Below are 26,951 nucleotides of genomic sequence, written 5' to 3'. Positions count from 1 at the left end.
AAAAGGATTATCCTAAGATGAAGTACGCTGGGAAGCAGCTTTACATTTGGAACACCCTTCCTCCCCACAAGCCCAATTAACAGTTTTGGAAACAAGTTGTAGACATGTAAAGAAAATTTTACTACAGTGATGTTTTCTAAAATATCAGCCTGGGTTATGAAAAAGGTGCTTGTGCTATAATCAGCTCCTAAAATAAATGGGGAGTGAAGATGGCATTTTTGGTCTCCTTCGATTGATTCTCCAATAAACAAGTTCTCGATGAGAACTCAGCATTACCATTTAATGGGTTTGTGCTACTTCTGTATGCACCCATTTAACAAAGGGCTGTAATTAAATGCTGATAAAATACCTTATCTTGACGTTACAGACCTCAGCTTCTCATTTCACTGCCATTTGCGGTGGCAGTGATAGGTTTTTGTTTGGGTTTTTTGTTGTTGTTGTGACAGCAGAGCAGGGGAGGACACTGGGCACCACAAGCATCCCCTGCACCAAAAAAGTAACAACAGAAGGGTAACTTCCAAAAAAGTAACTTCCACTATAACTTTTAACAAAGCCAGTCAGCCACACAAAGAAATCAAATACATCTTTGGTGTGTTATAAAAACAAAGCAACACAGCCCTGCTGAAAAACATCCCAGAGATGCTTTCTGGAAGAGACTCTTCTGTGCTGTTGAATCCAGTGCTACTGCAAAGGGGTTGATACAGATTTCAGGCCACTGCTGAATTTTAAACAGTAAGATAGATACAGACAACATTAGACTTGGCTTTTTCTTTTTTAACCTCACTGGGTTTATCTTATCACACTGCTCTTCTCAACACAATTTCACAACATATTGAAAATGATGGAGGGAAGAAAGGCTGAACAAACCGTTCAATGGTTGTCTTTCAAGGTGGGTATACTGGCTTGGCTGTCGATATATAGAAATATTATTTCTATATTTCTTTATATATTATCTCATCAGATCTGATGAAATTCTGATACAGCAGTTTTGGATATCATTAAAAAAATCCCAATGTCACCAAACTGAAAAAAAGAAAAAAGGTTCAGAGATACATGAACTCTTTGAGAGGACTAATAGCAAAGTGTCTGCAACAGCTGGCAAAACTCTGCCACACATTTCTTCTCTCTGCCGAGTAGAGTTGTCCTTCACTGAACTGGGGATATCGTATCCTTGACTTTTATAGTTTTCCCTGTAACATCAGGCAATCCTATGCAACCTTTTGACCTTACAACAGACTTGGACACTACTGAGGTTGAAACCAGGCAAATTTGAGAGATGCCTGCAGAGTTATACCCAAGGATGACCACCCCTACATATCATTTCTCCCAAGCACACCGGACACTGAATTCTCAGGCAGTCCTGTATTATGCCTCAAATACATACTCCCCGTCACCACCTCTTTTTGACTCAGATGGTTGGTCTGTATTTTGGGGTCTCTCTAGAGCGAAAGCTGACATAGACTGAGAAATGCATGTCTGTGCATATACACAGTTTGCATATGTGCACCCACAAATGCATACCTACTGGCACTGTGTTTTGTTCAGCAAGATGTGATAGGGAATCAAACACCAGGATGACGTTTCTTTGCCTCCACTTCCAAAGCTTCCTTCCAGTCAATGCTCCCTGCGGAAATAAAAAGCCCTTCTCCATTCCCATCACATAACCACCCCAAAACTTTGTGAAAACCACGCCAAAGGCCCTGCTTTTGACATGATAACCTCTCTGCATCAAGCTTTCTCTTCCTTATGATCTCTGACTAGCTTTTCTGTGTGCTCTTTGTGGCAGGTGGCTTTCTCCAAAAGGAACTGATGATCATAGCCACTCTCTTACCGCTGGCCTTTTGGGCATCACTGGCACTGGGAAGTACACACAGTGGGCAACAGCATGGGAAGGTCTTGACCAAAAGTTTAACTGGCACCTGGGAAAGCACATTTTGGATGAGGGGCTAAGTACTTGAAGGTGTTCGCTTAGGGCAGCTGTTGCCCCACTGCATGGGGAGCTGGGCCTGGGAGAGCACTGTCGCACCCCAGGCTGGAAAGACTCAACGGTCAGTCCTGAGCAGCAACTTCACAGATGCATTTGAAGTTCAGACAGTGTGAGGCCCTACATGACTTCTCTTCAAGAGAAAAACCAAACAGGGATGAGAACAGACCTGCTCACGCATCACTTCAGACAAGTGATGAGGGATTTCACTTGCTGGAAACCTCTCCCACATGGCCCCTGGGTGGAAAACATGCTCTCCTCCCTCTGCTGTCCTCCAGCACCGCTCTTGAAGAACACATGCAATGAAATCTCCACCATGAAATCTCCAAGAAAGCCAGTCTTCCTGAACAGGGGACTAATTTTAGGGCTCCCACTACATACGAGCCTCAAAAACAGGGAGCAGTACTTGCACTGCATCACTGTAGAGGAGTTAAGGAGGAGGCAAGAGGGTCACTGCCCATGTTAAAAAAAACACCCTAGACAATATTTTCCATCTGGACCAGTCCTCCAATGCAACTCCCTTTTTCTTGCTAGTGTTTGGTTGCCTCAGGTTCTGTGTCTCAAAATGGCCATGAATAGGAAATAATAAGCAAATACAACATCTCCACTTATTCCTACTGTATGTTATACATCCTTTGTGAGCAACGTGGCCAAGACTTTTTAAATTGTGGTGAAGCATATTTTTAACTGTTTCTAAAGATACAGTGAGTCATTAATGATCTGGGCGCCAGAAGACTGTGTTTTCTGAAGTCATCACTGCTCATTATTTCAAGAAAACAATTAGTCAAAATTAAAATTAAAAAAGCCCTAGAGCTTCCAGGAACTGGATACTGTTCTTTGAATCATTCATGAACAGGATGAAGACAATAAAGGCCGTCTGGACCATCCCCTCACCCCTTTGTAATGGGTATAATAACTAGAGACAATTTCATCAGTAAGGGACAATAAAAATATAGATCCCCATCAGGAGCTCCAGATGGGGAGGATGGAGGGATGGAAACACTGTAAAATGATTCTTATTTACTGAGCTGGGTGCGTTAAACTCCAAGCTACATATTTTTTTTTTTTTTAACAAGAGTCTTAAGCATCTAAAAACAATAGCTTGAGAGGAATACTCATACTGGAAAACCAAGGCAAAAAGTTCAAATAAAAAAAAAAAAAGTAGTGTTTAAAACTGGGATTAGAGTTTTTCAAGACAACGCATTTAGAAGACAGTATATTACCAGAAACAGAACAGAAGCAATTTTTTTCATTAAAAAATGAATCACCATACTTTTCCCCAGCTATAACCCATTTATCTGACTGTAATGAGGAGCCAGCATTTGATGTTCTAATCTCTACAGATTCACCCACTAAAATATAACCACTGTAGGAGCAAAAAGACTCTGGTACTTTGGTATAAGGTGCTGGTAGCACCATCTGAAGTTCTTTAGTCTCAGAATAGCTGCATCCATAAGGATAGATGCACTCTGCTCCATGAGATTTATTGCTATTAGATAAAATGGCCAGAAAAGCAGCTTTACTAATTTTTTTGTCTTAGGTAAAAGCTTTAATCACTGTCCTCTTAATTTTCAGCTACAAAGGGCAAAAGCAAGTTGGTTTTTTTTAGGGGGAAAAAACCCAAGCCCAACAAAAAAACCCAAACCCACCATACGTTTGGAGTTTCAGTTACATCATCCCTCCCCGTGCTCTTCCTGACCCGAGAGACACGCTGCTGCAGTGAGATCTCACTGTAGGCGCAGATATGTGCCATCAGCTGACAGCTCCGAAACAGGGGAAGCAACCAGCACAGTTGCTCACCTCGGTCTGAATTTACTTATGGAAAGAAAAAAATTTGGTTTATTCCTCAAAGGAGGGCTGGGGAATCTGGACTACGGAGCCCAGGGGATATTTTTCCCGGAAGACGCCTTTCAGTTTGCAACCGTTTGCTTGGTGTGTGATCTAATTTTTCCTCCTGTCATAGACTCTCTCTGACATGGCTTGTCTCCATGTGATTCAGAGCAGGCATTTGGGGACTCTCCACTGACAGCAGGAAACACAATTTTCTGAGTGGAAAACCCAAATCCTCTACAAAGCTGAGTTTCGCATCTCTTCTTTGGAAAAGATGTAATCAGCGCCCCCCAAAAACTAAATAATTTGAATGTGTTACATCTGATTTATATCTGAAACATCCCCCTTAATAACTTCTTGGCATTGTAGTTGTGACTGATGACATTTTCTAGTGGTGAGCAACGGCCCTAATGTCACTGTTAAAAGCACAGAAACATTATAAATGTACAATGAGGCCTGAGAAGAGCTGCTTGCTGGTCTGTTGGCTTAAACGTCACACTTTGGTTTGCAGTCCAGAATGTCACATAATGCAAACTTAAGTACGCAGCTGGCCAAGGATTAAATCTAACACTAAATCTAATGCATCTTCCTCTTTTTCACACCAGTGGAATACTCTCTCTTGTCTCTGTCTTATGTCATCAATATTACAAGCTTCTCTATTTTAGCTTTTCTGATTCATGTCTCATCTCTCCGTCTCTGCAGAAATAAAGACAACCACAACTTGCTGCTTTGATTACAATACCCCTTCCCTGGGACAGCCTTTGGTATATGTTTAAGGCACTTTTACTTTCCAACTGCAATATGTTTACTCCTACCAGGCTGGCTTTGTGATCACGGCAAAGAGAGCAGAAAGAAAAACCAATGTAGAAGAACAGCATTCATTATTTAAAAAAAGAAGTTGTTTCTTCCTCTTAATCTTCCCATGTTGCTTTCCATTAGCAGTTTGGTAACTAGAGATCATTTCTTACTACACATTTTCAACACACCTAATGCAGCAGGTTTTTTCCTGAAATCCTTGAACCAGTTTCAAGAGATGAGGGAGAGTTAACAAAGAAAACTAATTTCATAGTTTTGCTTTGCAGCCACCCACATGTGATGCTTCCAAAGGGTCCAGTACCTCCTGTAAAATATTATGGGCTCCACAACTCAGAAAAGATGATCTCACACTACAGGCACCATCCCAAGACTATATTAAATGGAAGGCTGCTTAATACCAGCATGTGCTATACTCATTTTGAGATCATGTCACTTCTGTCCCTAATACTGCTGTTCATTTTTCGGGTCCGTTATCCATGGATTGGGCACTCCAAGTGCATAATGGCAGACTAGTACCTCTCAAATGCAAAAATGGGGCATTTAATAGCAGCAGTATTTAAAAAGTGGTCCTACAGCTACTGGTGGATCTGATGGTTAATATTTATACCTCAGCTAAAAGCAGCTTTGAAAAGGCACATTTTTAGCCACGTGTATGAATATTAATGATCAATGTGCTTTTGCATGAAGAGGGGAGGAGGAACAGGTAGAAGAGGAAAAAGAAAAAAATAGTAGGAAAAAGGTTGTTAGAAAAAAAAAAAGTGGAAAGGTCAAAGAGTGGAGAACTGTTCCATCCTCTGAGCTAATAAAGGTAGCAGTTCACAGTAAATGAAGGATGGTACGGTTTCATTTGGGGGACAAGGCAATTTGTCAGCTAGTACAAAACTCCACTACAGCAATTTTCCAACTTACCAAATTGGTCCACAGAAGAAACAAGTTTTTCAGGTGCTTTTGCTGCCTTTCATTTGATGTTTTATTAGGTGACACAACCAGGAAGCACTCTGAAGTAAATACAGAAATGCTTCTTGTTGGGAGGGAAGAAAGCCCCTGGAAAACCTTTAACGCTTCTTTTACATCACTAACATCAGGCACTACAGATGTAACTGCCTAACACGCACAGAAGATTTCTGGCTGAAGAAATCAAAATTAGCGTGTATTTTCTTCTTCTTTCTTTTAGCAAACAAGCAGACCTGACAGGGCATCTACGTGAGCCATCCGAGACTTAATTTCCATGAAGCACAATACAACTTAGGATGGAAATGCAAAATTTGAAGCAGCCTTTCAACAAAGTCTCCTATCTCAGAAATACTCTTCAATACCTTAGCATGATTTTGAAGGTTTGTTAATGTGTTAAAATATTTGTTATTAAATGGCATGCATGAGAAAAAGCCTGAAACATGATCAGACCTTTCAGGAGTTTTGCTCCTCATGTGATAAAACACCTGTCGTGGTTTAAACCCAGCCAGCAACTAAGCACCACGCAGCCGCTCACTCACTCGCCCCCATCCAGTGGGATAGGGGAGAAAATCGGGAAAAAGAAGTAAAACTCCTGGGTTGAGATAAGAACGGTTTAATAGAACAGAAAAGAAGAAACTAATAATGATAATGATAACACTAATAAAATGACAACAGTAGTAATAAAAGGATTGGAATGTACAAATGATGCGCAGGGCAATTGCTCACCACCCGCCGACCGACACCCAGCCAGTCCCCGAGCGGCGAATCCCTGCCCCCCCACTTCCCAGTTCCTAAACTAGATGGGACGTCCCATGGTATGGAATACACTGTTGGCCAGTTTGGGTCAGGTGCCCTGGCTGGGCACGAGAAGCTGAAAAATCATCGACTATAGTCTGAACACTACTGAGCAACAACTGAAAACGTCAGTGTTATCAACATTCTTGGCATACTGAACTCAAAACATAGCACTGTACCAGCTACTAGGAAGACAGTTAACTCTATCCCAGCTGAAACCAGGACAACACCATTCCTGGCTGAGGTGGGGAGGGCTCCTTCGTGATGGCCCTTTCTGAGAAAGGGTTATAAGGAAGCTGCCACCTCCCACTGCACAGACAACAGAGCCATGACACTGAATTACTCTGCTGGAGATCATCCTCACCTGCTTCTCAGAAGTCTCCTCTTGCATAATCCAACAAGTTCTTAAAATTGCCCTGCCATGTGCCTGGAGCACTTTGAAAAAGCACAGGCAGGAAGGCATATACAAAGCACCCCACTCATACGAAGCGAACACTAAGGCATGGGTATATTTTAAATATCTAATCAAGGACTGAGTTTATTACCAGAATTTTATATTCTGCACTACCTGTATGGACTGCACAAGAAAGTAAACATCCCTAATTGAATAATGTGTATCCCACTGCAGCAAAAGTTCACACAAAGCTTTTGCTTTAACGCCTGAGCCCATCTAGTTATTGCAATCAGAGATGCCAGTTCACATAGCAAGTGACTAGCTTTAGAGTTTGAAAACCAGAAATTCAGTAATCCATCAGTAGTCATTAGTCTTCCATTTAATCTCTAATGTCCCTACTATTTTGCTTATGGATTATCCAGCTCTGCTTTAAAAACCGTAGACATAGCATCATACTAATATTATACAAAGCCATAACGCATTTAGTGTGTAAACAGTTTGTATAAGATTGCAAACCTGTTGCCTAAGCTTTACAGGAACCGGATTGTACATGGATTTCATCTTGATCAGTGTGTCTAGTATATAACCTAGTTTCCAAAAATATCAGTGTAGTTCTCTCTTTGTAAGAAAAAGAACCTGAAAATGTTTGAGACAAGCTGATGAGATGATGTTTGCTATGAATAAGAATGTTTATATTGGAGATGAATTAATGGTTGCATAAATGTTTGTGTGACACTTGTTTTTTATCCTTCACACTGAGCTTTACATGAATTTTGTATGTATTTACCATCCATTAATGATGGTACCTATAAATCCAGATTGATTTCCATTAAAAAAAAAAAAGACTTTTAAAGATGCAGGGAAGAACCTCACAGATCAATTGCCTCTGTCAGATGACAAAAACTGGACTTGTTTTTAAGTAAATGGACTTGTTTTTAAGTCATGGTTTAGCAAAGGATCAATACAAGCTGGCAATGGCAGCTAACAGCCAAATTCAAGCCTGGTATAATTTTCAGAGCTGCAAGATAGGCTTTGCACCTCAAAACTTGTAGGAAGGTGAAAGACCCAAGATTATGGCTAAGGAATCTTTCAGATCCTCAAATCTACCAAAGAAAAACTGCACTTGAGACTTGCCACCTTAGAAAATGAAGTCTCGGCAGCAAGCAATCCCATCCCTCCTTCCATGCAAATCAAGGAAAAAGCATGTGGCTTTTGAAGCTCTCTGTGCTGGGAGAGGGCTGATCACTAATGACCAGGAGAAACAATAGGCAGAACTAAAAACGATGGGACCAGCTCCTGTCTGCAGCTCCAGACTTTGTTCCAGGAGCCTCCAGGAGCCTGAAGGGAATTTTAAGTCCTTCTCACCTATACTTCACTTTTTTTTTTTTTAAGGGATGCCTATGGGTGCATGCCAGCATCAATCAAGTACTTGTGAGGAAAGCATCTGGCCTGACAAAGGGATTTCTCCTGTTTTTCAGTTTTTACAGTGCATGCTTTTGAAAGTAGAGCTCTAATTGGAGTGCTCTTTCCACATCCATTAAAAGGCAGAAAACTGAAATACAATCCAAACCTGAGACTACAAACTGCTGCTATTACATCTGGCAATCTTGATTAATTCAAGGCTTGGATATTCTCAGTAGAGTAAGGAAGTGTCAGCATAATGCCCTATGCTGATGTGAAAGTGCCTCGCTCCAATGGATTTAACTCTCATTTGAAGGTTTCATTAGCAACAACTACTTTTATGCTACAAAAGCTTGTTTTTCTTAAGCCCTGAAGTACCTGTCAGTATTTTTTTTTTCTTGGAAAAAACAGTACACTTATTACTTGCACACCATGGAAAATCTAACAGGTTAAAGATTGACACAGCAAGGTACTTAATATCCTGATCAATATAGCAGTTGATGTACTAACTTTCAAGAGTTTGGTAGTAAACTCACCCATGAAATATTATCTGGGAATCTCAGTGTATGGGTTAAGAAGCACACGGCAAGAGATTAGAGAAACCCCTGGTTTCACTTGATGAGAGCATTTGGGCTGCAACCTAGTGGCTTGGGCCCTTCCTGATCCCAACCAAGTAGTTCATCCTTCTCACAAAAGAAATTAGCTTAGCATCACCAGAAAGCTTCAGCATTTCTTTTTTATAATTCTGTTTATTGATGCCTGTCAAGATGTTTGTTCTAAAAAATTTAGGAAATGGAGGTCTATGGAACCTGTTAATGAAAGGTTTATTACATTTAATTGAGGCTGATGTTGCATCTGGGTTGGGTTTATTCATTCATTCTGTTAACCACAGATGAGCTATTGTGTCATTAGCAAATTATGTAAAACAATCAATATTCTGTAACATGAAAAGCAAAGTTATTTTGGGCAATCTATGTGAAAAAAGGCACACTACATCTCCACAGCCCTTTCAGTTTTGCTCCCTGGGTCCATTTGTTTTAGCAGCTTCCCTTGCTATCTACATCCTGAATCTTCTCACAACTGTGATCCTCAAAAACACTGACAGAGTAACTAAACACAGATTTCAAGTTACAAAACAAAGCTGTTCACATTTGCTGGTAAAACAATCCTTGTTCCTCTTGGGGTGAGCTTCAAAACACCTCAGTTAACTCATGCCACAGATAAAGCTCTAAAAATAGCTTGCCCTTAGGAGAGTTTTGACCAAAACAAATTATCCAGTTTAATAAGCATCGTTCCCTCCTTATCCTCTGTAAGTTATGCCTGCCAAAGGAATTAGAAACAAAAATAGCAGTTTTATCTTCCTCAAAACTACCAAACCTACAGGCTCCAAACAGAGTTCCAGCTCAGAGGACTGCAGCAGCCTGAGCTAGATGGTGTCAGAAATGAAAGCCAGAAAATGGTTAATTAGCTCTTCAATCCTACCTCTGAAAGGGTAGGATATATTATAGTCAACAATTCCACAAGTTCAACCTGAACTCCTGGTCCTGGATTATCAGTTGTTGACACCCTCCTCAAAGCACAGGATTACAAATATTCCCCCTGAAGCTTGTCATTGAGCATCCTGAATAAGCTGCAGGACAAACCCAAACCTGAAAATATTTTAAGTAACAGATGACTGTGAAAAATACAGAATGAACACAGGAAAAGGCTGCTACTTTCAATGAGGCTTTTCATTAAAACATCCACGCCTGAACAATCTGCTTTTGTCCCAGGTGTTGTTAAATGTTCACTGCAAGTTCCATGTTTCAAAAACTCCCTCTTCCACTACCAGGATATTTACTGGTAATAAAACCTGATGGTTTATTCACACCAAACACATCACAGAAACTTTTGTTATAGGTGGTTTTTCTATGGAGCTGGTTTCATTGTCAGACTTGGGCATCTCACCCAAAATAGATATCCCCCACCCCAAATCCCAGAAATCAACCCAAACTTGCAGATTACCAGTCTAGTATGTCCATCTGCTGCACTTATTTTAAAATATCACATTTGTTGACAAAACTTCACCTCTGAGTTCCCTGACCTGCTTATTTTGGCCCAAATACTACTGCTTATATTGGCTGACACACTAATGAGAAAGAATCTTTTTGTGTAGCTATAGTTAAAGAACAGCCCTTAGTAAATCCTGGTGTGCACCCTTGCAAAGCTACTTGCTGGTAATTTCCCTACTTTCCATGTTTCTTGCTTTGAAATACATGCATGCTTTATGCTATACAATGCATTTCTACCTAATACATTGTCAGAAATGGAAATTATTAACAGCAGATTCATAAGGCTTCAGCTTAACAGGAATTCACAGCAGTTTATAATTTATCTCTGCAAGTGAGGGACAAGTAATCAACCTTCTCCAGAAAGACCCTGAAAACCAGCAGAATGACCAATGTCTGAAGATAGAGAATTACAGAGGAAGAAGAGATGTGTTTAATCAAAACAATGTAAAATGGAGTGTAAGGTGTTATTTGCATATGGTTTAAGTACTCGCGGGAGGAGTGGGAAGACAGCTGGATATAATAGTGAACACCATCAGTTTCTCCCACCTTAAAGACAGAGAGTACTCACAGCTAATTTTAAGAATTAAGTATCATTTGAAGGCATAACAATTATTTTTGCAGCAAAGCTTAGTAATAAAATAAGCACAAAATATCAGAATATTTTTCTAAATTTGCAATGAATTCCAAATTTCCTGAATAACAGTAATCATTACATGTTTTTGCATTTTATATGATTTATCACTAAAGTAATAAAAAGAATTCTTAGAAATAGGTACTTTCATTTAGAACTAATAAACCCCAAATTTGTAAATGCCTAAGCTATAATTTTGTTTTTACAAGGCTGATGATTTCATAAAATACAGCTTTTGCTGGACCCTAACCATGCACTATTTAGCTACAACTGCTCTGTTCACAAAAGTATTCATTAATATACTTTAATGAAAGTATTATCTATATGTTGAGACTGCATTAGTGGTTTGTGTTGCATCCTCTTGAGCTCACAAGGAGCCATGCTCCAACAGTTAACGAGTTTCAGGAGCAAAACGTGCATGTCCAACACACATGCTGGAGTATGCAATGAAGTGAGCAAGTCCACAGCCAGCACTTCCATGTAATTTAGCACCTTGACTTTGATACTGAACATTTTTTACTTTGTCAAGAAGAGACAAGATTAATTCTCTTCTCAAGAGTGTTCACTGAGACTAAATAAAAATGAAGCCCATCTTACCAACAGCATACTATTAAACAGAATAAAGCAAGTGGGAAAGAAGACCTGTGAGAGTTTCATTATTGGACATCCAGGATTGTGACAAGCAAGCCACAGGAAACCAAAACCGTATTTAACACATGACTGAGGGGTCCCCAAATGTATCAAAAACCCCTCCTAGAAAATGAAGCTTATCACCTCAGGGATGCGTGATGGACATCTCATGTGTCTTCTCAAACTGGGCACATACTGATGCTGAGGGGCAGCACTGTGCTTGCTGCTCGAAACCACTGGTCTGAAACGCAGTGGTCCTTGTGCAATATGGCCAGGGTTTGAGAAAAACACATTGTGAGCTAAAAATAATTTGCAACAAACACTCGCCACTAAATTCATATCAGGTCTGTGATGGAAACTTTCCAAAACAGTTATTGGATTAATTTCTGAAGTAGCTGGATAATGAAATCTCAGATATTTTGATTCTTCTTTCTCAACAGCAGCCTGAAAACCTAAACACACACAAAAGACTGGCCATGCTATGAGAAAGTGTAGCTCACTTCAGCTTTTTTGTTGTTCATAAAACAACAACAAAACCTCAGGACACCAGTGGAAACAAGCTTTAGGATGTGCAATCTAAGAGTCTCTGAATGCTGTTAACGAGCAGCGCAAGAAAATACATACGGAAGACTTAAGCCCAGCACAACAAGAGGAAAAAGCATTGCTGAATGACACAGGTTGCGATCTTGTCAAAGACATTTTCTAAATAAAGGGGCAAGATCTGCTGCCAAGAATGAGACTGAGGTAACCTCAGATGATGGCAATACGCCGTGTCTCACCCATAAACTTGTCTCTTAAATCAAACGACTATGTCGGTCCGTGCATAACTTCACAAGGGAAAAGCAAACATGTAACTGCCATTAAAAGCCTCGCCACACAATTAATGTGTGTTGTCCAAAAAACAAAGTCAAAACTAATTATATTTATTTGAACAGCAGGAGATGTAAGCCTTCCTACCTCAGTGGTGGAAGCCAGGAACGTGCCTGGGGCCCTGACACTGGGATGAGGGGCTGGGCTGGGTCATGCTCTGAGGATGGCTTCAGGTCACAAAATGTCCCTAAAGCCTTTTGGGTGACCTGGATATACCATGGTTGAGGAACCGCATGGCATCCTGACATGGGGATGTCATGGGAGGCTACCATGACACCTGCACAAAGCGCTGGTGCAACAGTATGGTGGAAAACACCTTGGAAAAAACAAGCCCTCTCCCCGGGAAAACGTACCCTGCCCCCAAACCTTTTTCAATGACCCATTTGTAAACCATAACAGTTATCACCACCTTGATAGTTAAGTTGGCAAGAAGTGGCTGGAAACAGCCCCCATCAGATACCATCGCAAAGCATTGAAAACCCAAGAGCCTGCAGCTGCTGCCCGGCTGGCCAGACAGTGTTGCTCGCAAGGGTTTGGCCCTCTGCACTTCACCAGACAAAAACGTCTTTCTTGGGAGATGTGACTTTATAATCAGGCACTATAACAAGGACTGCAATTCAGTGCCCAGGAAACAATAGAAGAGCCAATCCTTCCCACGTGAACAAGCTGAACAGCAATCTGAATAAATAAAGCGTAAGGCAAGCTAAGTTTCAGCCATCAGGCCCATGTTTTTCACGTAGCAAAGCCAAAAGGTACTAAATTTAAACACCAAAAATAAAGGAGATGCTATTCCAGTTCTTCTTTGTGAGATGCTCTCCCCCGCTACTCTTCTTTCACCAGGCACCAAGCAAGCCAACGTGAGAGAAGACAAATTTTGTAGGAAAACATCTCTTTCCCTGCTAGAAAGAGGGGAGAGACTCCTCCAACCCCCAACTGCACAGCCACCGCAATGCCAGGGAAAAGGCCTTCGTCTTCCTCCCAGGCTTTGTGCATGCATGCACACCATTACACACCTCTGCAAAAAATCACTTTGTGGAGTTAATTTATAAATGTTTTATGCCCTGTATTGAACTAACCTCATGCAAGTGCAAACACTACGATAAATTACAGCATGTGTGCATGGGACAGAAGGCAGAATATCAAATTACAGAAATAGCCCAGTTTCCTTCATTGTTTATTGTTTTTCTTTAATTTAAAATGCACTTTAGAGATAAGCACAAAAGACACCCCCCCCCACCCCCCCCGGTCAGATACAATGAACTGGTCCTGAAAGAATTTAACCTTACTTTTTAGTCATTCTCCAGAAACACTACAAAAACAAAGCTTTCCGCATGCTGGGAAGAACAGAAACAAACCCAAAGCTTTAAAAACCGGCCCCGTGAACTGCAGATCTCCCTGTCCCAAAGCCAAACGCTTCGCTCATCCTTGCTGGGCTGCACCATTCAGCTACTGGCCATCACCTCAACACCTTTTTCTGGTTTGGGGTTTTGTTTTTTTCTTCACCATGCAAATACACGCAGAGTATGACAAGACAGATGCATGGATTTTTGGAAGGCAACGTGAAATTCAAGGGTGCAGCTTCCCCCTCAACACCTGGGTAGACGGTTGAACAGCAAAGCTGTGGCAGTGTGAGCAGGGGTGAAGACAGGCTCTCCTGCCAGCAGGAACCACGGACTCCTGCACTTATACATAAGCCAGTCCTGTTCATTAAGTCCCTCCTGAAGAGGCCCCTGGTTGCTGCTGTTCCTGAACCTAGAAGAGAGAGAAACTCAGAGCTTGGTGGTTTCGAAACTCCTCAGCCTTCCCATTCACTGCAGATCTTGTGCCAGCAATCCTTCCACCACAGTTGACAACACCAAAATGCGAGAATTTGAAAAACCTTTTTAAGTTGGTATCATTTGCACTACAGGATTTGACTAGACGGCTGCTTCCACAGAAAGCCCCACAATGAAATCCAGCAGGAGTTTTCCCTTAGCAATGAATTAGCTGATATGTAATTTCAAAGATGTATGTTTTGTATGCATAAACCTCCTAAGAAGCAAAAATACACAACGCTTTTTGTCTGGTTTACTATTAATACAAAATACATTTCTGTAAAGTGATAACGATAAAAAAAATCACCAATAAAACCTCAACTAAAATTTCCCTCTTTTTGACCTACGCGTTTACTTGTAATTTTTTTTGAAGGAGGTTTCGGAATCCTGAATATCAGCAGGGCTGCTCTCTGTCATGAAATTCCTGTACCCAAGGAGTGCACAGGATAAACAGGAAAACTAGACTAAGTCAAGCTGGAAGTTCAAGACACAGAGAGGTCAGCAGGTGTTCCTATGGATTTATCCCTAATGGGAAAACACCGCAGATAGTGCTGGCCACTTCCTGCTGAGATGGAAAGGAATTAATTTTACCATTGTAGATCGTGTTTGAAAGTTGAATAAATGGTTGGGTTTTAGGATAAATTGACATCTTTCAATGAAAAGATAAAACAAATTGGGTTTAATTCTATCTTCACAGTCATGCTGTCAAATCAAGTCCCTTCCGCTCTGAACACAACGCAGTGAGCAATGTGATACACCACAGTTTGCCACAGTTACAATATAAAACGTTTAAGTCATTTTATTAACCCTACAATAAATCTTTCTTACTATAACTGGTATTCACTGTGAAAATATTGATACGATATTAAATATAAATTATTCCATATTTTTAAGATGGAAAGATATACTTGCTAAAGATTAATAAAGGCAGAACAGTCTCAGGCAAAAGAAAAGGAAAGGAAAACAGAATAAGAGATATAATTGTTTCTGCGGAAGCATTCACATCTTTGGTTGCAAGTTTAGAAAACTACTCAGAGCCACACAGAAATATTTCTGTTGGCAACAGCTGATCAATTTGTGGATGAAGATTTTGTTTCATTTAAAGCATTAGGGGAACAAAATTCCCTCTTTTTTTACAAACAGAAAAGTATTTTTCCATTATTTCTATTACAACTTCTATGAACACATAACCTTTATCACAAAATTGCACTCATCTTGGATTTCCATCTTGTTTTAAAAACCAAGTCAACGTGTAAAAGACAAAGCAATACTGCTTCACACAGAACGAAACAGGACACCCCTCCAACACCAGAGAGTAACAATCAGCAAACTCTCAGCTTTTATTTAAGGATGATATTACAGGCACAGCTATTACAATGTCACCGAAACAACATGAGACAAAGAAATACCTCACTAAAAATTCCTTTCGTAGCACACTCTTCCTTTTGACCCCCTTCTTACCACTGGCAACAAAAAGATTAAATACTGTGACCTACAAAAAGATGCAGGAAAATGCTGCCACTCAAAGCATGAGTGTGTGTGATCTTGGAGGGAGACAAGATAAAGAAGGGGCAGGATAGGAAAAGATGACAGTCGTCTACTGAGGACTGACAGTGAACATACATACCAGTATCACAAAGAAACTTCTCTTTACTGCTTCAGTTGAACTGGGAAGATGGCTTTTTGAGATGCTAGTTGAACAACCAACAGTCTTTTACAAATATCTGCACAATAAATCACAATGAGGAGTATTCACATCAGGTCCAGGTAGCTACAGTGCTTAAGGTAGTCTTCTTCAGGCTAAATTTGCCCTCTGAATTAACCCTGAGTCACTCCCTCGAGAAGCCTCTCCCTCCGCTGACTACACAAGGAACCTACAGAGATGAGACTCAACACACGCAGTTCAGAAGCAATTTTGGTCACGAAAGATTAGGTAGGGAATAAATCTTGCCAGCTGTCACCTTGCACTTTGTGGAGGCAGCTGCTTGAATTTTTTGTTTAATTGTTGGTTTCGTCACTGTTTTTACTCCGATGGCCCATCAGGTCACGTTAATTTTGTATCCCCTCGAAAAAGATCTTTTCCAAGGTTATCTCTGGCACCCTGGATACAAGCTCCATGAACCTGCTCCCACTATCAACAAAATTAAAGGAAAAGCCAAAATGTCTGTAAGCGTATCAGGATCAATAATACAGCGAAAAAACCCACATTACTTGCAGATGAAGACTGCTGCGGGTCCAGCCAAGCTGAAGAAGGACGAAGTACTGCCATGTCTCAGGAGAACAGCATCTGTCAGAAATTTCACTGATGTTCTGGCACTGTAGTTTGAAAACAAATCCTGTCCTTCAGCTGCTGGCAGGAGGGGGAACAAACTAAAACTCAAGTAATTCCATTCATTTCACTATAATTCACATTTTCAGACACTATCCCAAGCCCCTGGGTAGCAGGAAAACAGGCAGCCAGTGTAATGAAGCTACACTAGGGAAGACGAGCATCACACAGAAAAGTTGGAATTGAAGTCCTCACGGAAAGAAATAAACCACTGCAATATTTTCAAAATTCCTGCTGTAACAACATCTCTTTGAGCAAGTGCTATTGCCAGATTTCAGTTAGGTCCTCAGTGAAATACAAGCCATTAGTAAAACAGACCCATAATTCATCACCTAAAGCCTCTTCTCCCTCTCTGTACTCTTTTCACAAAAAACAAGAGCAGCCTTAGAGACATTCACCACCTTAGGTGAATGAACACAAAACCCCAGGGCTTTGCCCCGGGAAGCCTGACCCCAGGTAGGTGCTGCATGCTCTGGCAGAGCTCTGAAGGAGGAATGACTCAGCAGGGCTGCCAGCACCTAAATACTCCTTTATGGGAAGCTATTTTGCTATGAACTCACCATCCATCTCATCATTTTAAAGTTGAAATGCTCTGTTCTTCATGTTGTATTCAAGCACCCTGTAACTTCACCCAACCCAACAGAACAGAGGGCCAAACTCTACATGTCTTTCTCCATGGGAGCTAACACATGGCATCAGCCCTAGAAAAAGCTTGCAAACCCCTGACTCTGGTACGTGCAAGGGATAGAGAAACAGCAGGATCAAACATCTACTTTCACTAATTCTTAGTAGATTTTCTCTGCTGGAGAAGTGTTTTAGCTAATGATCCACTGCATCTTTCACATTTCCCTATTGAGTCAGCTCCCTATATTCCTGGCAGCTGATCTTTTTTTTTTAATATATATCTATCTCACTCTTAATTTCTAAATCTAATTATTGCTAATACAACTTAGCATCGCTCTTCAAAGCTCCTCATAAATCCACAGTGAAACAGGGTCCTTGCTGTGAAATTCAGTAGAATTATCTTCCTCAAGCCCATGGCAACAAGCCTGTGGCTTTCTTTTTGAAGGAAGAGGAAAAAAAAAAACAAACCTATTCTGAATCTCAGATCCTGAGATTAGAAATGAATAAGCCTCCCAAAAATCAGTAAAAGGCCCCTTTTACTTTAGATACTGAAAATTAGCCTTCGTCAAGCCAAAATGACAAGTGATTTAGACATAACAGAACCAGATTTTCTGTGTTTCAATGTTTATATTCTTAGAGTTCTCCCAGGAGAAAGCTATCCTACTCAACAGATTTATTCCACACACTACCACCCCCACCCCCCACCCCAGCTTCCTGGTATACAGTAAGTTCATTCTTAGTGCTTCTTCTGGCCACTTGGTCCTTATGTGACCCATGGAATAGGAGAAAAAAAGGAAGAATTATGGTATGCTTATAGTTCAAGTTCTCATTAACTTGTTTGTTGACTTCACCAAACTTAACAGCCTCTCAAAATAAATCTTTAGCTTATTTTGACTGTTGAAAACAAAGTATGCTTCAGGTTAGGAAGAACTAGTAATTACAGCATCGCTAGTTCAGAGACAGGATGAACCCTTCAGAATCACAACCATCACAGCCAGCTTGTGAGCACCACCACTGACAGCAAGTTTCTAGCAGAGCGTCCTTGAGTTCCATATGGCAGCCAAACAAAGGTCCTCTCCCCCTTTCCAGAAAATCCCCCTATGCCAGTGCTGGCAATCACTGGAGTCTTCTGTGAGCCAATTCTGTCCACTAACCTGGCCAAAAATCAACCCAGTAAAGCAGGCGACTCACTTTCTGGGAGAGGAAAGGAGCAAAGAAGGAGAGAGGGGATTAAAATCTCTCTTTCAGCTGTGACAGTTTGTTAGACCTGCTCAAGCATGATGCATAACTTCAATATAACTTCAATCTTAATCCACGTGGCAAATTTTTCCAGGGTAATACTAGCTAAATCATGATACTAACCACCCTCCTACCCGGTAAGGAGTAGGATACTGTTGCACCTGTAACTCTAACATGCTGCACAGGGAAGGAAAATTATACACCAGCAATGTCTAAACACAAATCTGAGTTGGTTCTGCTCTCATGCCTGTGGCCACGGCCTTGAGGTCTGCATGCAATGCATCTTCCCATGTTTTAGAAAATTCTGTTTCAGGTTACAGAACAAGACCATTAGGAACTGCTTCATGAATAAATTAAAGACCAGGGAAGTTAGGACAATATTGTATTGTTTTGTATTTCTACTTTCAAAGTAGAAATACAAAAGAGTTCCTTACCTGTGCTCATTTGAAACACATTCCTAGAAGTAGGGAGCCAGTTGTATTTCAGTAAGCAGCACTTTTACACAGGCAGATTCCCATGTCCAAAGCTGTTCTCCTGAAGCTAAAGCAGTACAAATGAATAAGGCACTGATAAGCACTAAGCAAATCATTAAAAATGAGTTTCTGCTAAGGTAAATAGCATTGACATTGCAGCAGGAATTAGATATGCCTATTGTTTAATCATCTTGGAATCAAAGCAATAAAAAACCCATATAAAAATTATTTGACAAGTACATGCAGGCAGAGTGACAGTGTTTAAGATCACCATGGTACCTGACTGCAACGCTGTTGCAACGACAGCAACAGTGAGCCAGAAATGTGGAGGTGTTTCAAATAAGACAAGCTCTGAGGCTCCCTTTTAGATTCTGATTTTCTTGGGCAGAAAAAGAAAGGGAAGGCAAGTGCACAAAGAAAAGATATTCTTGGTATTATTTAGTGCAAGAGAAGAGACCTTGCAACTTGGCGGGGGTGGGGGCAGTGGAAAAGGTAGTTATTTCCTCTAACACTCAGAAAACCTAGTGATGATGATTGTGTTCAGAGTCCCTGGGGATGAAATAACTCCAGGGTGATGCAGCTTACACTAATAAGCAATTCACTACTTTAAAACCAGTATGTATTCCCTCCCCTCAAAACGTTCCCTTAATCTAGGAATTATTAGAAATGAAATGCTAGAGGAAAAGTAAAATCTCTGAAGATACACAAATATAGCACACAACACCATCTTCATAAAGTTAGGATTGGGACTCATTGTTCATAAGCATGACATCTAGGACTAACCTATCTCTTTTCCACATCCAGGAAGAAGCGAAGAATTTCTGTTTGCCTGCACTCCTGTGAGGGGGGAGACAAAAAGACCTGTGGACAGCGAAGAGCTGCTGTGGCAAATATTTAATGCAAACAGTGATTTTGATAATGAACTAGCAAATTATAAGCTCTGCATTCCCCCCCATCTCCATCCCTAACATAGAAACAACTGTCTGTATCCCACTCCTGTGCTGGGACCACATAAGAATTATTACACATGTGACATTTTTATTATGACAGAAATAAAAAACTAAATCAAGGGCAACACAGATAACATTGGTACTAACATGAGTAAAGCAGACCTCTGCCTTTATTTCTAGTGACTACTGGATCTCCATTGAAATAACCAGATTTCTAGCCTTGCAGGAACCTCAGAAGAAAAGCTCCCTGGGTATCACCAGGGCCTGCTCCGCCCTGGAAATTTCCCTCGGCGTCAGTAATTGGTACTTTGCGCCTGGCACACATACACACAGCAAGTTGGCAGGGGTGCTGCCTTGTGAGTTTGAACACAAGTTTCCAAAAAAGATAAAAGTCCATAGGCATGTATGTGTTTGTGAGGGAGTGAGTTACAAGACACATTGCAATGACTCAAATCAGAATGAAAATTTCAGAGGTAAGAAGGAAGAGGAGACAAAGTGAAGAGCCGGAAAAGCCAGAATAGCTTGTGACACCCAGATGTTTATGCAAATGAAAGGCTACATATGAAACAAAATATATTCAGAATTTATCAGTGGCATGCAGATATGCCCTTAGCTTTGTAAAGCCTGACTTTTTCTGCCCACAAGCACAGTGCAGCACTTACTGTGCATGAAGGCAGCTTCTCTGGTGATGCAACACACCCATAATTGCAAGACATTTTTTCTGTTTAGGTTCTCATGCTATCACTTTAATACCCAAAAATACCCTGGAAGGACATGAAAAAGTCCTCCTGCTTATCCAGAAACATTAACTGTATACATAAAGCACTTTGCTTTGGTTCAAAAAAGCCACAGCTTTTCCTCAACATCTGACTCACCGCTTTCCACCTGGTTTGTCTCTAATTAGTACCAGCCAAGTCTGAAGTTTAAACACGAACCTGAGAGATAAAGATGTGTTTGTACAGAGGAGAGAGAAACTACAGACAAAACATGTCTTCATAATTTCAACTGTAAGAAATTTGAACATGTTTGTTTTCAGCACAAAAAGTCATGTTCTGTCCACTTTGGTGACCCAACCCTTGCCTCCATCAAAAATATCGAGTGTCAACAGGATGCTGGGCTTTGCACGAACAATGCTTGTAGTGTGAAGTATGTTTACCACTGGGGAAAGGAAAAGAAAAAACAAATATCTATTTCCATATGCAACATACAGAGCTAGTCTCCTCTAAATAAATGGACCCATTTGTTCAGATATGTCAATCTTCAGTTCTTCGTATTTATTTTCAAGTAAGTCCAAGTCAAAAATAAAGATCTAAAGAGGAAGACTTCTGTGCAGGCTACAAACAGATGACAGATGAAGTAAGGGGGGGGGGGGGGGGGGCGGAAAGCGATGACGACCCTTCAGTTTGCTGATATTTAATGAGACATATGAAGACATCATCCACCACATGCACAATCAATTCTCTCAGTAAATCTATTAAACCCCTTGATGGCATCCTGTTTGAAGCTGATTGCCACATGATCCACTAGTCCAAAGGGGAAAAAACATCAGAAAGAAGAACCCGTGTCCTCATGCACCCTAGAGCCACATGTCAGAGCACTAGCGTGCAGCATCATTTGTACAGTCTGACGTACAATTTTTGAGAGCAGTTTGCAAACCTTCACGGCAACTACAGCTCACTTAAAATGCAAATATGCTTACTTTTAAGCTGCCCTCTGCCCATTTCCAGCACTATTGCTAATCAAGTCTCCAGTGTAATAAGCCTGGGTTGTGTTCACCTGCATCTCAACTAGTAAAGCTGATTCTCAGTATAATCATCATCACAAAATTATACAGTACAGCTACATACACTTACCACATAAAGCTTATTATTTAGAATACATTAGAACATGCAAGTGCCAAGTAATTCCTCTACGTTCCATCCCTGTTTTTAAAGCTCTGCTTTGATATTGCAGTTCACTACATCCACAGAAGAACAACAGACAAGGAATTTCATGCACAGTTTCAAGTGAAGATTTCATACATTGCTTTAAAAAAAAAACAACAAAAACCACCCCCCCCCCCCAGAACACAACTTAATCTATTCACAGCTTCCTAGAAAAATAAGCTTTGCCACAGAGCGCGAATAATACAGTGTTTCCATAACACAGCAGAGGTCTCAGTGCAGTAACATAGAGAGACAGCACGTGGAGATAAAACCTGAACCCTCCCCAGGAAAGCCGCCATACTTTCATGTGCTCATGGGCAGCTCCGACCTGGCCCTGTTCATGGCCCTCTGCTGTGCTGCACAACTCCGATAAAGAAAAAAACCCAGGTAGCTCTGCTGAAATGAAACAGAGAACCAAGTTTGAGAGCGAGGAGGAAGTCAAGGAGACAAAAAGAGGGAGGAAAGAAGCAGAGCAGCACCCTGAGGGTGTGGGGGAAGAAGAGGAAAGAGGAGAAGCAGAAAAAATGAAAGCAGAACTGGCAGAGAAAGGCAAGGGAGAAGCAGGAAGACTCACACAGAGCGAGGAGTACGCTGCCACTGCTGAGAGGTGACCTGCATCTCAGGATCTGCTGGAGTCTGAGCCCTCTCCGGGACTCTGGCTTGGGCATCTCTGCTAAAGCCTCCTACTCCCAACTGACCCTTCTCAAGCAGTCCCCTCTTTAGCAGCTGACCCTGGAAATAGTCCCCCATTTACCAGCAAATCGACCGTAACTGATGCCCAGGCAATCTTCAAGCGATGGCTTATCATTTAGAAAAGCAGCAGAGTATCTCAAAAGCAAATCCTGCATGTTGGCTTGTCACACATTGAACGACCTTCTACAACTGTTCCAAAGGAAATGACCTTTCTCCCTTGTCAAATATGACAGACACTTCCTTGGACAAACACAGCCCAGTGCTAATTGTTCTATAATGTGCTTCCTGCCTAGCTTGCCAGCCTTGCAAAATAGTCATTTTAGCCAAGAAAAAAAAAAGGCGGCACCTGCCCAGGCTGTACTTCAGTCGCAGGTGGGCAGGCTCTAGTTTCCGAAAGCACAGGTGCATTACACCTATCCTACTACACCAGTATAAATTAGATTTTTCTGCATGACTGCCTACTCCCTTAGCTATGCCGAAAACTCACCTTATTGACATTGTATGATTACATTTCACTATGTATAAAATGCTATTGCTTCACACTTCAAAATTTGGAAAGAGGAAGATGTTAAGGAAAGGATGAGGCTGGATAATACATACACTCGCACAGAGCACAAGTCTCTGGGCAAACCACTTCAAATAAAAGGCAGCATTTGACTTAGGTTCTAACAACAGGGAAAAAAAATGAGAAGCACTGAAAGCCATTTCCCAGATTTTGGATGGGGAGGTATTAATATTCTGCTCCAATATACCTCCATCTCAGATTTTCTTTGGCTGGAAGAATCCCACTAATATCTTCTCCAGTGGCTTATGAATATCATGAGTGTTCCACCTTTATTTGCATGCAGCCATTAAGTAAACTTACTTGCCCACAGGTAAATGCTGTTGTGTGCATATAGGAGGTCCAAGCCAGGATTTTCTGCATGCATAACCTTAAGAAACTCTTTCCAACCCCATTCTTGAAAACTGTATTTAAAAACACGAGCACTACAATGCAAAATTATCAAAATACAGAAAATGTCAGAATTACAGTTGCCAGGCAACCTTAAATAACCTTCTACTCTTTTGCATATGCACTGTAACACAGGCTGCCATGTCAAGATCCAATACTATTTATTTTCTGGCTGAACTCTGTTGTAGGCAGTGCCCAGGCAATGAATGGGGGCTGTGTAGCAAAGCAAGCTGTGGTCTGCAGGCTGCCCACACTCACTTGCATTGCAGAAACTGGAAGGTGAGGAGCAAAGCAGATGGGGAACTGCAGAAAGAGAAAGAAGGAACTTACAGCTAACCCAGCTGACCAATACCCTGGAGAACGGGGCTGTACCTTTACAGGAAAGGACACAAAATGGCAGGCGAGTCATGCCAACAACATTTTCCAGGTGGTCACTCACTGCGTGTTCCCTGTTTTGTCCAGGCTCAGTCTGAGGCAGCTGGGGTCTGGTTTGCAGAAGGACTGATGTCCATTACAGCTGCAGGTGTGCAATCAGAAATGTACGCTGGCTATACCACCAAGGCTCAACACTCTGCGAACTCGGGTTGAGGGTATTTCAAACTGGGCACCAGAATTAGTAGAAATCCTTGCATTTATGTTCTCTGCCCTCAGACTGTATCCTTGAAATGGGGATTATAACACCATCATAACTGATTATAACTATTTATTTATAAGATTTTTATGGCAATAAGAGGGTTTGCATAGGAGCCTCCAAAATAATAAGTACTATTCAAATAAACCACAAAGAAATTCATAATTTTGTATTCAATGCACACTGAAAATGAATGTTAAATAAATAAAGAGAGAATGAATGAAGACGACAAATTACTTAGCAGCACCCTTTCAACAAGCCCCTTATTATCCTGGGCAGCAAATGAAACAGAGACAGTGTGGGAGAGAAAACAAATACACAACCAGAGCCAAGCAAAGGGCACAAAAGAAAGGAGGGTGCAGAGAAGCTGCGTTCAAGCAGGGAATGGTGCCAAACAGGGAAGGCAGTGAGACGACAAAGGGAGAGCCCTGGTGACAACTCACTGCCCAAAGCAGAAAGCCCTGTCCTCCAAGCAGAGGGAGGGTTGTTGGACACTGCTGTCACTTCTTAGGATGGGAGATCATGAGCCAGGCTGACCCAGAGCACAGCAAGTAGTTGAAGTCACGTGCAAGCTCCTGGCCAACAGCTAATTTCTCACATCTCATTTGCACGTAAAAGCACTTGCAATACTCAGCCCTCTAGCCCTGTGCTCTGCTTGCTGCCCTGAGAGAAAGGTATGAGTTGAAATCTCTTCTGGGAGCCAGAAGAGCTTGTGGAGAGCTCTACATGTTCTCATGCAAACGGGCTGCAAGAAATGCACAAGAAGGGGCAGAAGGAATGAGGCTGTGTTGCAGGCTTGGAGCACAGCATCACAGCTCCAACAACTTCCAGAAAGCAATGATTGAGAAAAGCAGCGTCCAAAGCTCTTTGAAATAAAGTACTGCCTGTGCAGAGCAAAAGTTGATGAAGCTGAGCTAGTAACGCTTGCTTTCCTTCCAAGTCCGTGGAAACGGATTCTTTGAGGGAATAGTCCAAGGCAGACACCTAAACTGAACCAGATTTACCACTCCCTTAAACAGCCTGGGTTTCTCCATGTGCTCTCCAGTGAGCTCTGGGTGACCAGCTGGATGCAGACATGGCTCATTTCTCAAACTCCAACGGTGGCGACCTAAACACCACAGGACAGCAATGGCAATGAAAAAAAGCGTTTTACTACACACAGAAGTTGACTGGATTCAATCAGTAAGGGTCAGTAAGAAGAGAATACAGGAAGATGCCGTTGGCAATGCCTGCACCTTCAGCAAGTGTGAGCGTGTGAATCAACAGTTCTTTTTCACGTCCTCACAGCAGTAGGTATCACTAAAGCCAATTCTGTCAAGTGTCATGTTTGTTCCCATCATGTAATCAAGGTATTTGTAGGTGGGAACAGGTTCCAGTCTAATTAAGTTTGATCAGACTTGAGTTTTTTCCCAGACAGTCACACTTTATAGCTGCCTCTGAGCATCATGGTGATATTTACTGGGAAACTCAAGCGCTCCATTTCCATAAAAGCAGGCAGTTTAAAATTAGCTGCAGATAACTCAAAATGACTGCTTAAAGCAGAAATGTAATTTTCTGAAAGGGGTTATTGGTTCTGAACATGATGCTCTGCACTCATGATCTGTCATGCCTCATTACTTCAGACCAAGTAAGTCAGGCCAGTGTAACTGGATATATTAGAGACTCCTCAATGCTGAGTTCTTTTAAGATGCTGCCTTCCAGGCTGAAGTCTTAAAAAAAAAAAAAAAAAAAAGCCATTATCAAACTCATTTTCTCAAGTCCTGTGGCATATTTACAGGTTAAATGGAATGAAATTTTTTTAATAGGTCTTAAAGCACAGCTCCACTTTTGAGAGCGATTCAACAGAAATGGAATCAATTGACTGAAAAGTTTATTGCCTGTAAGCATTCAAATATCTCTTCAGAGGTTTAAAGAAATAGATATTGTAGCAGCTTTGCATGTTTAACGAAGGTTCAGAAGCTGTCAGAGAATTTATTCTAATTCCAGTAGTAATTTCTGAGTATCTCATTTGGTTAGGCCACTGCAAACTAAATACAGGGCAAGCATGTTCTCCATTCGCATTGGAGAAGCTCAGCCATATTTGAACATAAGGAAACTTTGCTCTTTCCGTCTCGTTATCTGCCTATCTAACTCCACCTAATACAGTTTGGAAACTCAAATCACAACACCATAATCTTCACTAGGTCTCCACTGGCACAATTTATTACAATTAAATCATTAGGAATGTGACGATGCATACAAGGAGGACCAAAATCCAGCACAGAGGTCCTTTGGTTGTGCAGGGTCAGGGTAAAAACCACTAGAAACTTACTTTTGTCCTTAAAAGAAGAGGCTTTATACCCCCCTTCTGACTTAAGCGGAAAAAAAACACCTGAAAAAGTGGCATCATTTGTATGGTTACTTTTAGAAATGGGACTATATTTCAAGCATTTATTAACCAAATTAAGCATATGCAATTTAAATTATGCTTTCCTTGTCATATTAACATATTAATGAATATACATCAGCGAGTTGAACTAAAAATGTATCGAAGATTTGCATGTCTGATTATCTTTGTGGAATTTTGCAACTGACAATTTGAAAGGAGGACAGAAAAAAAACCCAACCCTCATGTCAAGGTCTATGCAAAATTACAGCTTAGAGAGATTCCTTAATCAAAGGGTTGTTTTGTACCTTTTATAAGCTAAAATGAGAATCTCTTTCTAAATGAAGAGGACTTGCTCTTGGAATTATGTTCAAAGTAGTCATTTCCTCAACTTTTAAAGCAGTAAATAGGACAATGTCTTAACTGCTATTGATCTCGTCCCAACCATCTCATTTCAGAGAAAAGCAGTGAAACTTATGCTTCAACACATTGCCTCAGAAAGTATTCTCAAAACAAGCAAAAAGAAGAAAAAAACAGAATGGAGGCACGCAAGGAAACAGAGAAGGCTATTTTGATGATGAAATTGTTGACAGCAATCAA

At 41.1% G+C, this 26,951-nt stretch overlaps 1 protein-coding gene across 6 annotated transcripts in view; it reads right to left on the bottom strand.

Moving 5' to 3' along the window:
• Positions 1–26,951, bottom strand: part of COMMD1 (copper metabolism domain containing 1) — an 80,944-nt gene that overhangs the window by 19,550 nt on the left and 34,443 nt on the right. Inside the window, exon 3 of one of the 6 annotated variants that reach the window (XM_069787431.1) lies at positions 10,717–10,771. The exons of the other annotated variants lie outside the window; for them this stretch is intronic. Coding sequence (XP_069643532.1) covers positions 10,717–10,771 — 55 coding nt within the window. The remainder of the gene's footprint in view (positions 1–10,716; positions 10,772–26,951) is intronic. 6 annotated transcript variants of the gene reach the window in all.

The sequence above is a fragment of the Haliaeetus albicilla genome, chromosome 7 (assembly GCF_947461875.1).
Source record: "Haliaeetus albicilla chromosome 7, bHalAlb1.1, whole genome shotgun sequence".
In the NCBI taxonomy this organism is placed as follows: Eukaryota; Metazoa; Chordata; class Aves; order Accipitriformes; family Accipitridae; genus Haliaeetus; species Haliaeetus albicilla.
This window is presented reverse-complemented; position numbering and strand designations above follow the sequence as displayed.